The sequence below is a fragment of the Ursus americanus genome, chromosome 28 (assembly GCF_024610735.1).
Source record: "Ursus americanus isolate L20-20 chromosome 28, mUrsAme1.1.p, whole genome shotgun sequence".
Taxonomy (NCBI): Eukaryota; Metazoa; Chordata; class Mammalia; order Carnivora; family Ursidae; genus Ursus; species Ursus americanus.
The window spans coordinates 33,061,119-33,073,179 of NC_142154.1; the positions used below are offsets into that span (position 1 = coordinate 33,061,119).

General features: G+C 60.4%; 1 protein-coding gene across 8 annotated transcripts in view; it reads left to right on the top strand.

Moving 5' to 3' along the window:
- TLE3 (TLE family member 3, transcriptional corepressor) overlaps positions 1 to 11,162 on the top strand; it is a 47,353-nt gene extending 36,191 nt beyond the window's left edge. For 2 of the 8 annotated variants that reach the window (XM_045810616.2, XM_045810620.2), the window contains exons 9-20: positions 360 to 479; positions 1,271 to 1,321; positions 2,019 to 2,171; positions 2,564 to 2,705; positions 3,264 to 3,463; positions 4,204 to 4,280; positions 4,909 to 5,158; positions 5,401 to 5,648; positions 6,357 to 6,504; positions 7,244 to 7,394; positions 8,075 to 8,151; positions 9,145 to 11,162. In XM_045810616.2, coding sequence (XP_045666572.1) covers positions 360 to 479; positions 1,271 to 1,321; positions 2,019 to 2,171; positions 2,564 to 2,705; positions 3,264 to 3,463; positions 4,204 to 4,280; positions 4,909 to 5,158; positions 5,401 to 5,648; positions 6,357 to 6,504; positions 7,244 to 7,394; positions 8,075 to 8,151; positions 9,145 to 9,252 — 1,725 coding nt within the window. In that variant the 3' untranslated portion in view covers positions 9,253 to 11,162. The remainder of the gene's footprint in view (positions 1 to 359; positions 480 to 1,270; positions 1,322 to 2,018; positions 2,172 to 2,563; positions 2,706 to 3,263; positions 3,464 to 4,203; positions 4,281 to 4,908; positions 5,159 to 5,400; positions 5,649 to 6,356; positions 6,505 to 7,243; positions 7,395 to 8,074; positions 8,152 to 9,144) is intronic. The other 6 variants (XM_045810618.2, XM_045810622.2, XM_045810617.2 and 3 more) reach the window with 3 other exon arrangements.
- Positions 11,163 to 12,061: the final 899 nt, after the last annotated feature.

Below are 12,061 nucleotides of genomic sequence, written 5' to 3' on the forward strand. Positions count from 1 at the left end.
GCACATTTTGCTTATCCCTTCTTTGAGCAGATACACATGGCCGGCCCAAGGTGGGTGGTGGAGGAGGGTGATCCGGCTCTCAGAACGTAAGGTCCCACCGGCCAGAAGGCAGAGAGCTCAGCGCAGGCCTCTTTACTTAATAGCAGTATCATGGCTGTAAAAGAGAATCGTGTTCACGGGGCTCCCCCCGCCGGGGAGACCCCATCTGGAGAGCTGGGGAGGCTTCCCTGGCGAGGCTCCGATGGAGTGGGGGATTGTGGGACACACGCAGCACCCCCACTGGCCGCTTGAGACACCTGCGCTTAGCTGTGTCTCGGTGTGCCCGAAACGCTCACACTAAATCTCCTTCCGGTTTCCAGAATAACTCCGTGTCGCCCTCAGAAAGCCTCCGGGCCAGCGAGAAGCACCGGGGCTCAGCAGACTACAGCATGGAAGCCAAGAAGCGGAAAGCAGAGGAGAAGGACAGCCTGAGCCGATACGTATGTCTAGTGGGCACCACTGGGTGTGTGTTGGGGGCTGGGGTGTGGGAGAACCCACAGGCCTGACTCGCCGGTGAGTCAGAGGCACAGGTGGGGGCGGGCTGGGTTGCCTGGCGGGGGGCAGGTTCATACACAGACACTGGAAGCACATGGGCCACGGCCAAGACGGGGAGTGGCTAAGGAGAGCTGTGGGTGCCCGCCCCCACAGGCCAGGGGGGCCCCATGCTGCCATGACGGCCCTCCCAGAGTTCCTGGTCTGCTCCGTCCCTGGCGCCCCCACACTTTGAGCCTCCAGTGTGGTCACGGTATCTGCCGTGGGCCAGGCTGTTGGGATGAGAGCTGAGACTGGGGGAAGGGGGCCACGCGATGCTTTGCCGCTTGTGGCTCCGGACGTGTCACCCAAGTGCCTCGGCTACATTCCTGGGAGACGAGGCTGATCGCCCCTCCCATACACAGTGGCGAAAGTGGTGACATGGGGCTAGCTCGCTTCCTCGTCCATGATGGTGGCTATGAAGCCTCTGGAAGGAGCCAAGTGAAAGGGGACTCGGAAGTACTGTAACGGGGCAGGTGTGGGTGAGGCTGCCAGTGGGCATGGAGCGCAGTGACCTGGAACAGGGCCCTGGGGCTGGGTGAGCAGAGAGCTGATGTCCGTGGGCCAGAGGGGAGCGTGCATGGACTGTGGGGTTTGGCCCCAGGTTCGGATTCCAGCTGGTAGAAGCGGGGGTTGCTTCAGACTCGGTCTGGGGGTGTGGTGGGGGTGGCCCCCTGACTGGCTTCTCTCTCGGCTACAGGACAGTGATGGGGACAAGAGTGACGATCTGGTGGTGGATGTTTCCAACGAGGTGAGCGCGGACAGGCCCAGGTAGCAGCGTGCTCGGTTTAGGCTGGTTTGAGGCGGCTCCTCTCCTGGCTGGGAGCTGTTACGTCTCTAGCTGCGGGGCCCGCATGGCTGGCGGCCTGAGCAGGGCAGCGAGGCCTCTGGTGTTGGGGCGTCAGGCTGGTCAGGAGGAGGAGGAGGACGACAAGGCTTGGCTGCATGGTGGCTGGGGTTCCTAGGACAGGAGTCCAGGGGAGAGAGCACAAGCATGCCCCAAAGATCCCAGGCGAGGGCCAGCTCCTGTTTCCCGTGGTCCTCCAGGTCAGCTCTGTTCTCCCCACCCCACCCCACCCCCCGGGATCTTGAGGGTATAGGGGTCATGAGCCCCTTGGGATCCGCCTTATGGGGAAGGAAGATCTGGAGAGAGCTGCATGAGGCCAAGAGGCCCCATTGCCCGGATTTGAGCCCCGACCTTGTGTATGATCCTGGCCTGGTCACCATCCCTCCCTCACCCCCGCCGGGCCCCAGTCTCCCCATCTGTGGGATGAAGGGGTGAGACCAGATCATTGGGAACTAGTCGTCCCCGCCTGGGGCCCCCCAGTCTGTCTCAGGACAGCCCCTCTCCCCGGGAGCTGTGTGTGCTCCCTTCCGGTTCCCAGTGCAGGGAAGATTCTAGGCTGGTGTTTGCTGTCAGTGCATCTCTGCATCCCTTGTGCTTTTAGGACCCAGCGACGCCCCGGGTCAGCCCGGCACACTCCCCTCCTGAAAATGGGCTGGACAAGGCCCGAGGCCTGAAAAAGGATGCCCCCACCAGCCCCGCCTCCGTAGCCTCCTCCAGCAGCACACCTTCCTCCAAGACCAAAGACCTTGGTCATGTATGTGGGGTCTGCCACTGGCGCCACAGAAGCGGAGGGCTGGGGCAGGTGGGGGTGGAGGGAGAAGGTTCTGGAGAAGGGACAAGCTGGAGTGGTCAAAATTGGAGGGCGGGGGGGTGGAGTACAAAGAACACGGATTGGGGTTTGGTTCCAGTTCAAATGCTGGCTTTCCCACCTACTGGCTGGGCCCTGTGCTACCAGTTAACGTTTCTGAGTTGGTTACTTGGTCTATAAAATGGGAATGATCACCACGGTCCCTGCCAGATCAGGTTGGGCAAGAATTGAGGGGTTGTTGGGCAGAAGATTCAGAACTGGAGCCGGCACTGGGTGTCGTGGCCAGCTCCAAATGCCCAGCTCTTGAGAGAAAGGAATCTTCATGTCTCCCTATTCAGAATGACAAATCCTCCACGCCTGGGCTCAAGTCCAACACACCTACTCCGAGGAACGATGCCCCGACTCCAGGCACCAGCACGACCCCAGGGCTCCGGTCGATGCCGGGCAAACCTCCAGGCATGGACCCGATAGGTATAATGGGTAGGCACGATGGGGCTGGGGCGACCGCGCTGGAGGGGTGGGGTCTGCCCGGGGCTAGGGCTGGAGCTGCCCAGCTAGGCCGGAGCATCAGGCAGTATGTGGGGCAGGGCCTGCCTCCAGGGGCACTCCGTGGTCAGGTTTGAGGAAGATGTGGACACCTGGTGTGTCAACACTGATGGCAAGGGCTTACTGGGGCCACTGTTGGACTCAGTGTGTGGAAGGAGCTTCAGACAGGTCAGGACACCCGTGGTCTGTCCCCATCTGTGTCAATAGTTCCGTGACACTCTCAACAACCCCCTTCTCTGGGCCTCCCGTGTTCTGCCCTATAAAAGGAGGTGGGCACATCTCGGCTTCAACCTTTTTGGACCATGAAGACCAGGATCCCAGTTAGATGGGTTTAATCCAAGAGGACTGCCTCGAGCAGGCAGCTTTCGAGTGCAGGAAGGATTGCTGCTGGGCTGGGAGGCATCCTGGTGGCCTGAGCTTCATCCCGGAGGGAGGGGTGGGCCCCCTCCCCCTGAGGGTCTCCGCCTCCGGCTGACGCCCACCTCCTTGCAGCCTCGGCCTTGCGCACGCCCATCTCCATCACCAGCTCCTACGCGGCCCCCTTTGCCATGATGAGCCACCACGAGATGAACGGCTCGCTCACCAGCCCTAGCGCCTACGCCGGCCTCCACAACATCCCACCACAGATGAGTGCGGCTGCCGCCGCCGCCGCTGCCGCCTATGGCCGATCGCCAATGGTGAGCTTTGGAGCTGTACGTAGACCTTTTGGCTCCTTTTGGCGGGGGGACTGGGCAAGGAGTGGGGGGCTGGTGGGGGTTGTCAGGCAGCTGCCTCTGGGGCAGAGCGTTTATTAGAAAAAGAAAGGAACGTAGGCTTTGGGGCCCCACCCCCACTTGGCCCATTAGTCATCATGTGACCTCATAGAACTCAGCACTCCCCGACCCAGGCCGTCATTTTCCATCTGGGAATTGGGGCTCCTTGCTCTCTCTTTTTCTGGGCTGTGTGGGGATGGGAATCCCAAAAGGAGTCCAGTGACTTGCATGTAGCCTGGATTCGGTGAATGAGGCTGCTTGCTATAGCAAGAGTGAGATCAGATTTGGGCCAGCAGAGAGGGGTTCTTTTCCAGGAGACGGTTCCTCTCCTGGGTGGCCGCCTCTCCCTATGACGGGCCCACTGGACACCAGGGGAGAGAATGAAGTGGGGCCGCGTCAGCTCTGCCTTGTGGAGCAGGGAGAGCTGAGGGTGTGGGGGTCAAGAATACCAGCTCCGAATTGGTGGGTCTGGACTGGCACCCTGTTCCTGCCACTGTCCTGGGCAAGACACCTGGCCGGCCGGGCCTGTTTTTCCTCTGAGACAACAGGCTCTGCTCTGTGTTCTGGGTTTTGAAGAGGCAGCGCTGTGGGCAGGACCTAGGGAGTGGTGAAGGAAGAGGCCAGGGCGGGGGCCGTGTGGCGGCCTCCCTCACTGAGGGCTGGCCCGTCTTGCCTTACAGGTTGGTTTTGACCCTCACCCTCCCATGCGGGCCACCGGCCTGCCCTCCAGCCTCGCCTCCATTCCTGGTGGGAAACCGTAAGTTTGGCTGTGCTTTGCTGCATGCTGGTTGGGGGAAGCACACAAACCCCGCCCCTATGCCCGGCCCTGGCGGAGCGCCCCTCGAAAAGGTGTCTGCCCCTCTAGGGTACTCACAGACCAGGTTGTAGCCCCAGGAAACGGCTGCCTGGCCACACTCTGGGTTTGAGCCGCTGGAAGCACCCCCGGTGGCACCCACAGAGGCCTAAAACAGCAGGCAGACTGTGCCGGCTCACCCCCGGCTCCGACGTGCACTCCATGATGCGGCCTAGGGGGCACGCCTCTTTCCCTCCCTGTTACCCCCAGGCTTGTAAAGGAGGAGGTGACATTCAAGCCGAACCCGGGGGATTTATAGATGGTGGGAAAGGGCGTTCCAAGGCACATGTGGGCCTAGTGACGCGGTCTGGAGCCAGGAGTCTGAGAGCAGGAGCAGACGTCAAGGCTGGGATGTTAAGCAGTCCCCTACCCTGATAGAGCCAGGCCAGCGAGGTTGGGGTGACTGGGTTCCCCAAGCTTTGGGGAGTTGGGCCCCGAGGTGGGCCAGTCGGGGTGGTGCCGTCTGACCTGGGCAGGACTCGTGGGAACTGAGAGGATTGGGGCTGACGGAAGGGACGGTTCTCCCTTTCAGCGCGTACTCTTTCCACGTGAGTGCAGACGGGCAGATGCAGCCCGTGCCCTTCCCCCACGATGCCCTGGCAGGCCCCGGCATCCCTCGCCACGCCCGGCAGATCAACACACTGAGCCACGGGGAGGTGGTGTGCGCCGTGACCATCAGCAACCCCACGCGGCACGTCTACACAGGCGGCAAGGGCTGCGTGAAGATCTGGGACATCAGCCAGCCGGGCAGCAAGAGCCCCATCTCCCAGCTGGACTGCCTGGTGAGGCCCCAGTACCGCAGGCCTCTCCTCTAGCTGGGGGAGGGGCAGCCGAGCAGGCTGGCTGACCCCTGAGCCCTGGGTTTCCTTACCTTCCTTAAGTGGAGATGTTACCAAGCTTCCCGGGGTCTGTGAAGGAATGCGCCAAGACGGCGGGATGTGAGCCGGGGTGGCGCGGGGTGTGATTCTTCCGGTCCCTGGGAGGAGGGGTGGGCAGAGCTCAACGTTGCCCCTTCTGCCTCCAGAACAGGGACAACTACATCCGCTCCTGCAAGCTGCTCCCCGATGGGCGCACGCTCATCGTGGGCGGCGAGGCCAGCACGCTCACCATCTGGGACCTGGCCTCGCCCACACCCCGCATCAAGGCCGAGCTGACGTCCTCGGCTCCTGCCTGCTACGCGCTGGCCATCAGCCCCGACGCCAAAGTCTGCTTCTCGTGCTGCAGCGATGGCAACATCGCCGTGTGGGACCTGCATAACCAGACACTGGTCAGGTGAGGCTGTGGGAGGAGCGGGGGAGCCCCGTCCTCGGGAGGGTTGCGCGGCTCGTAACGGGGACCCTTCCGAGGCGCTCCCGGCTGTGGGGTGGCCACGTCAGAGCGGGCGAGGACACCCGGGGGAGGAGACGGCCTGGCCTGCCGTGTGTCAGGGGCTCGGCGTGGGCAGGGAATGGAGGGCTTCTTGCACAAGGCTCTGGGGAGAGGGGAGCGTGGAATTCCGAGCATTGGAGACAAGCAGAGGGAGAGAACTGAGGAAGGAGGGCCTCGGGAGCAGCGGCCCGGTGTGAATCCTGCCCCCATTATGACCCTGTGCCGGGCACTCCGCTCCTGTGTCTCTGTGTCCCCCGTGTGAAGCAGGCGTGGTGAAGGCCGCCCTCGGAGTGGGAGCGCAGTGCAGGGCAGCGTGCATACCCCAGAGTCGGCTGTCGGTGCACAGCGGCTGTCCTTGCTGGTCGTTGGGGCATCTAGCTGCGTGTGGTCTCAGTCCCATAGCCAGCAGGAGGAGGACGGCCCGGGCCGGAGACTCTGGAGTGGGGCTGGGAGGAGGCCCGGGCCCCGCTCTGCTGTGGGCTCACCAGAGCCCCGTGGGTGCATGGTCCACCCCCTGCTGGGCCTCAGTTTCCTCTTCTGCTCAGACACAGCTGGCCTCGGCAGTCAGTGGTTCCCGAGGGCTCACCCCGTCTCCCTGCTTGGCCTTCGTAGGCAGTTCCAGGGCCACACGGACGGGGCCAGCTGCATAGACATCTCCCATGATGGCACCAAGCTGTGGACCGGAGGCCTGGACAACACCGTGCGCTCCTGGGACCTGCGCGAGGGTCGGCAGCTGCAGCAGCACGACTTCACCTCGCAGGTGTGTGCGCTCCTCCCCTCCCCCAGGGCAGCATGTGCCCTTCCCTTCTGGGGTCCCAGTGGCTGGGTCGGGGGACGCGGGGCCCTCACAGGTGGTCGTTGCAAATGGACCTTTAACCAACCTCAGCCACCTCGGAAGGCTTCCTGGAGGAGGCAGCAGTAGACTGGAATCGACAAGGCCCTGCAGTTGGACGTACTTGACCCAACTGCTCAGATCTGATTCTCAGCTTCTCTATTGTTGAACACTCTGGCCCTGGTTTTCTCCCTCACAGGATGGGCACAATAGTAGCTGCCTCGTAGGTCTGCACCTGAAACGATCCCTCTTAAAAGCCTTAGCCATAGCCCGGCTCCTGGAAGATACTCTGTTAATGTTAGGTAGCCTTACTTTCCACTCATTTAAATATATCAGCCATACATATTTAATATTTTAGCATTTTGTTTACTTTTTTTCTTAAGGAAAGGCAAAGGTCACAGAGATAGAGTAACTTGGACAGTAAAATGCCTGTACCATCTCTGAGCTGGAGTGCTGGCTTTACCACTACTTTCTAGAGTCAGCGACCTCTCTGAGCCTCTACTTCCTCACCCCTGAAAGGCATTCCGGGGCTGAGGGAGAGGAGAGGGGGCTTTGCCTCGCAGGTGGCAGGTGGGGACGTGATGGGAGTGGGAGCGGTGGGCCCCTGGGGCCCCGGTGGGGGTGGGGGGCAGAGGAGCTGAGCCCGGTCTGCCCCCCACCCCCTCAGATCTTCTCACTGGGCTACTGCCCCACCGGGGAGTGGCTGGCCGTGGGCATGGAGAGCAGCAACGTGGAGGTCCTGCACCACACCAAGCCGGACAAGTACCAGCTGCACCTGCACGAGAGCTGCGTGCTGTCCCTCAAGTTCGCCTACTGCGGTGAGCCTCGGGGAGCCGGGAGCCCGGGGAGCTGGGAGCCCGGGCAGCCCGCCCTGCCCTCTGCGCCGAGGTGGGGCCCGGAGCTGATAGCAAGGCAGAGCCCCCGAGCCAGCCACGTCCTGGAATCCAGCCTCCCGATCCCGACCACTGTCGTGTCCCACCCTCCCCCCCACCCCCCATCCATGTCCCTTGGATGTGGATACGGCCACGGGGACCAAGCGCTCCTGGCAGCAGGCCAGAGCCAGTCCTTGCAGGCCCGGGGCAGAGGAACGGCACGCTAGCCTCGAGGCCGTTCCTGCAGGCGGCTAAGACTGCGGGCGCTGGTGGCTGCCGGCCCCGGGTCGGACCTGCTTCTCCCCTGACTGGCTGTGCCACCTTGGACACGCCTCATCCTCTCTGCACGCCAGGGGGTCTTTCTCCGGGGGTGGCCTGGGGCCCCTGCGAGGCTTTGGGGAGCAGTAGTGCGCTAGCATGGGCAGAGCCCTGGCAGAGCGGGCTGCCATGTCCGGGAGTCAGTTACGGGTCTCGCTTAGGAAATGCCCCTCACCAGCCGAGAGTCTAACTAAGGCCCGGTTGGCAGTTCGCGGCACGTCTCCATGGCAGCCGGCCGTGTCTGGGGCGGGCCTTGCCTTCCAGGGCAGCCAGCCACAAGCTGACGCTCCCTTGCCTCCCGCCTGCAGGCAAGTGGTTCGTGAGCACTGGGAAGGACAATCTCCTCAACGCTTGGAGGACACCGTATGGAGCCAGCATATTCCAGGTACCTCCCACCGCCCGGCTGCCCCGGGGACTGGGAATGGGGACGGCCCCTTCCAGGCCCTACCTGATGCGGGTGCGGGATGGGTTCCCCAGAGCCAAGGCCTGGGACACATCAGTGGAACACACACCGCGGCTGGTGGCGTCTGACCCATAGGGCGAGGGCTTTTAAGCAGGGCTTCTTGTAGGATTTCTAGAACAAGGGGGAGTCAAGTCGTGGTCTTGGCTCTGGCCGGTATGCTTCAGCGGCACTGGGCAGCTCTTATCAGAACAGTGTTTACCTGATGTTCCAGTAAGTTTGTGTCTCATCTCAACACCTCAGTGTAAGGAGTGAGGGGGCAGGATCTGGAAAGAGATGGGAGAGCTGGAAGAGGCTTTTCATAATTTTTCAAGATCTGGGTTCCGACCTACAGCTCTCACTTGTACATCGTCTTGAGCACATGCACGCGCGCACACACACACGCGCGCACACACACACACACACACACACGGTGCTCCTGTGCTCCCAGCCCACAAGCCACTTTCGGGATCCGTGCTGGGAATGTATGGCGGGCAGCGTGTCACGCATGGAAACCCCCAGCATCTCCCTAGTTACACTGGACACTTCGGGTTGGGCGTAGGTCCCCTCCCTAGCTCGGCAGCCTGAGGCTGTGGCCCGCGGATGCCCACGCCCTGGTCAGAAGTGCTCCTTCTTATCTGTAAACTCCACGGAGAAGCTCGCGCTGCAGTGCTCTTTGGAGCTTTACAACTCCAGGATCACCCTGGACCCTGTTCACGAGCCTTTCCCGGTGGAAAAGCTGGAGGTCGGGGCATCTGTCCCTGAAAGCGTGTCTCCAGGCTGCGCTGGGAGGCCCTGCTGGGTTCACTCGGGGTCAGAGCCCCGGGGCCGGCAGAGGGGGTGTGACACAGCGCGGAAATCGTGCTGGGTACCAAGAAAGTGAGTTTCTGCCTTTTTTCTCCCCACCCCTTCCTGCCTGTCCTCGCCTTCCTCCTGCAGTCCAAGGAATCCTCGTCTGTCTTGAGTTGTGACATTTCGGCGGATGACAAATATATTGTAACAGGCTCTGGTGACAAGAAGGCCACGGTTTATGAGGTCATCTACTAAACAAGGACTCTAACAGGGCTGTCAGACTCTGGGAGAAACAGACTCGGCGGTGATAGGGCCACCCCGCGAGGGGCCCCGAGGCTGGCGGAGGCCAGCGGTGGGCAGCCGAGCGGTCCAGGGCTGCGCTCCGGCAGGCCAAGAGGGCGCGCCCGTCACGGTCTGGACCCCTGGGCATGGACTCCCATGTCTCACGGACTCCGACGGATGTCTCTCCTCCTCCCCGTCCACAACCCTGGCAGACGCTACAAGTAGATTTCTTTGGAGGCTTGGGGCTCCAGCCCCCCAGAGACCCCCTCGTGAATCTCCATCTTTCCTTCCCCTCTCTTTTGCTCTGTCCCCCTGCCCCGGGTCGGGGATGCCAGAGTGGACCACGTGTTTGTGCTGGGGGAGGGGGGGATCTCATTTTCCCGATTGTGCAGCGCACAACGTTTGTGAAAAATGTAAATAACAGACTCCTCTATCTTGGACTGGTCAGTGGGGGAGGAGGCCCCTTCCCACCGAAAACGCTAGCCGTGTATTTCGCCTGCTGTATTTGTAACCCACTCGTGGTGGTGGCTTTTTTTTTTTTTTTAAGGGACATCCCCATCTGGGAAGGGGAGGCCGGGAGGGGGAACCAAATGGAGAGGGAGCGGAGGGGGCAGAGGAAGGGAGCTGCAGCTGGTGACCAGACTGACCGGTGGCGGGGGAGGGGGGGGAGGAGGTCCCCTGGGATGAGCGCACCTCGCCGTGGACTTGGGAGCAGCCCGGGGCCTGTCGGGCCCACTCGGGCTACACGGATGGCTGGGCAAGGCTTGCGTGGTGCCAGGCAGGCTGACGAAGGTCGGGTTCTCTGTGGCCGCCTGCGCTCGCCTTCCTCTCTCTCAGGGGTCCAACTCTTGCTCGCTCTTTCCTTCTCGCCTCACTCGCTCTCTCTTTGGCGCGCACTTGGTTATGGTGATGGGAGATGGAGGCGCGAAGGAACTCCGTCTCTGGCCCTTCTTGATCTTCGGACACCACGTTCAAAGGACAAAAAGTTAGAGGAAAGCATAGCAACTCAGCTCAGGGAGCTACCAGAGAAAAATAGCAACTGATGTGGGTGCTTTTTTTTTTTTTATTTGAATAAAAAGAATTAGAATCAATGTCCTTTATAAAATGCCTTCTCCCCCTTTCCTGGCTCTGACCCCCTTCTCTCTCCCTAGAGGGGAAAAGTGTAATCAACCTGCAGGGTTGTGAGTCCGAAGGGACGGTCTCCCCGCGGCCCCACCCAGGCGGCACCGCAGGGCTGAGGGGACAGGGGTCGGGTGGGGACACCGGTCCTGGCACTGTGGCGACTTCTTGCGGCTTTCAGTCTCTCTTCGGAGCCCAAACAGGTTACAGGTAGAAAGTCATCTCCTGCAGGTACCACTTTTTGGTACCAAAATGTTCCGAGGTATTAGGGTTTGGGTTTTTTTTTTTCCTTCTTCTTCTTCTTGGTCTTTTTTTTCTTCTTCTTCTTTTAAGGAAAAGCTAAAGGCCGATGTGAGTCCTGGTGGTGGGCTCTCCATGGATGTAGCATATGGAAGATAATTTTGATACTGCATTTTTATGGATTATTTTGTAATGTGCGATTCTGTCTGGTGAGAAGGAAGGAAGGGCCCAGTGGAGACTGCTGGTCTTCAGTGATCTTGCTCCAGACGAGCGGCTCCCGGACGTGACCCAGAGGTCGTGGAGACTGGCTGGGCGCCCTGCACCTTTCTGAGGTTGGGGAGGGGCCTTCTGGAGGATCCCTCTCCCTTTCTCTGGGTCTCCACGGGCATCTGCCGCGTCTCGTTAAAGGCTCTAGCCACAGGGGAGGGTGAGGGTAGGAGAAAGTTGATTCCTGAAGAAAAAAAAAATGAAAAGTCATTGTAATGAGCTGTTTTTATATTTTTAAAAGTTGCTATTTAAAGGTTGGTTTGATTGTTGTGTTTTAATTGCCTCTACCCCCCCCCCCCGCCCCCACTTGTTTGTCAGTCCTCCCACCGAAGACAGGGGGCCACTGTCACCCGCATGCCCTGGATTCTGGGTGATTTCCCTTGTCATCCCTTCCTCTCTTCTCATTTCAAGCACTTCCTGTGCACGCTGCCCCCAACCCCTAAAAGTCTGATCTCGCAGGACAGTGAGGGGAGTGTTCTCCGTGCCTTCCCAAGGCCGCTTTCCAGTCTCCACGCCGGGAGTGGTGGGTGGGAGCTGGAATTTCCTCTGGACGCATGCACAGGATAAAGTTCCCTGAGGGGAGGACCGCAGATTTATGCCAGAGTCTTATTAGACAGCCGTCCATGCAAAACGTTTTGGCAAAAAACGAAATGCGAAGAACTTCACGTGTAAAGTGTCTGAACATCTGGACTCTGAAACCCTTCACCGTCTTAATTTCAAGTTAGATGTTATGCGGGGGACCTAGTCCCCAATGGTGTGTGTGTGTGTGTGTGTGTGTGTGTGTGTGTGTGTGTGTGTGTGCGTGTGTGTGTGTGTGAAGGCTTTCGGAGGGGGATTTTGCACAAGGGGTAGGGTAGGTGTGGCAGGCCAGTGCCCCCAGGGAGGCAGGGCTGGCCTAGGGTGCTTCCTAGGCCCTGGGATTTCCTGCACCCAGTAGAGAAACCTCTTCTGAAACTGGGGATTAACATGGGTTCCAGCTCATTTGGTCAAAGTCCTGCATCACAATTGCCCACTGTCCTTTTACACAAAAAAGGGAATGACTTAACCTTTTAAAAAGGAGTCACCATTAGAATAAAGCACAGTCTTTATTAGCCTAGAAAGAACAGCTGAACTGCTGGAGAGGGATGTCCGCCCAGCCTCCTAGAGGAGAAGCTTC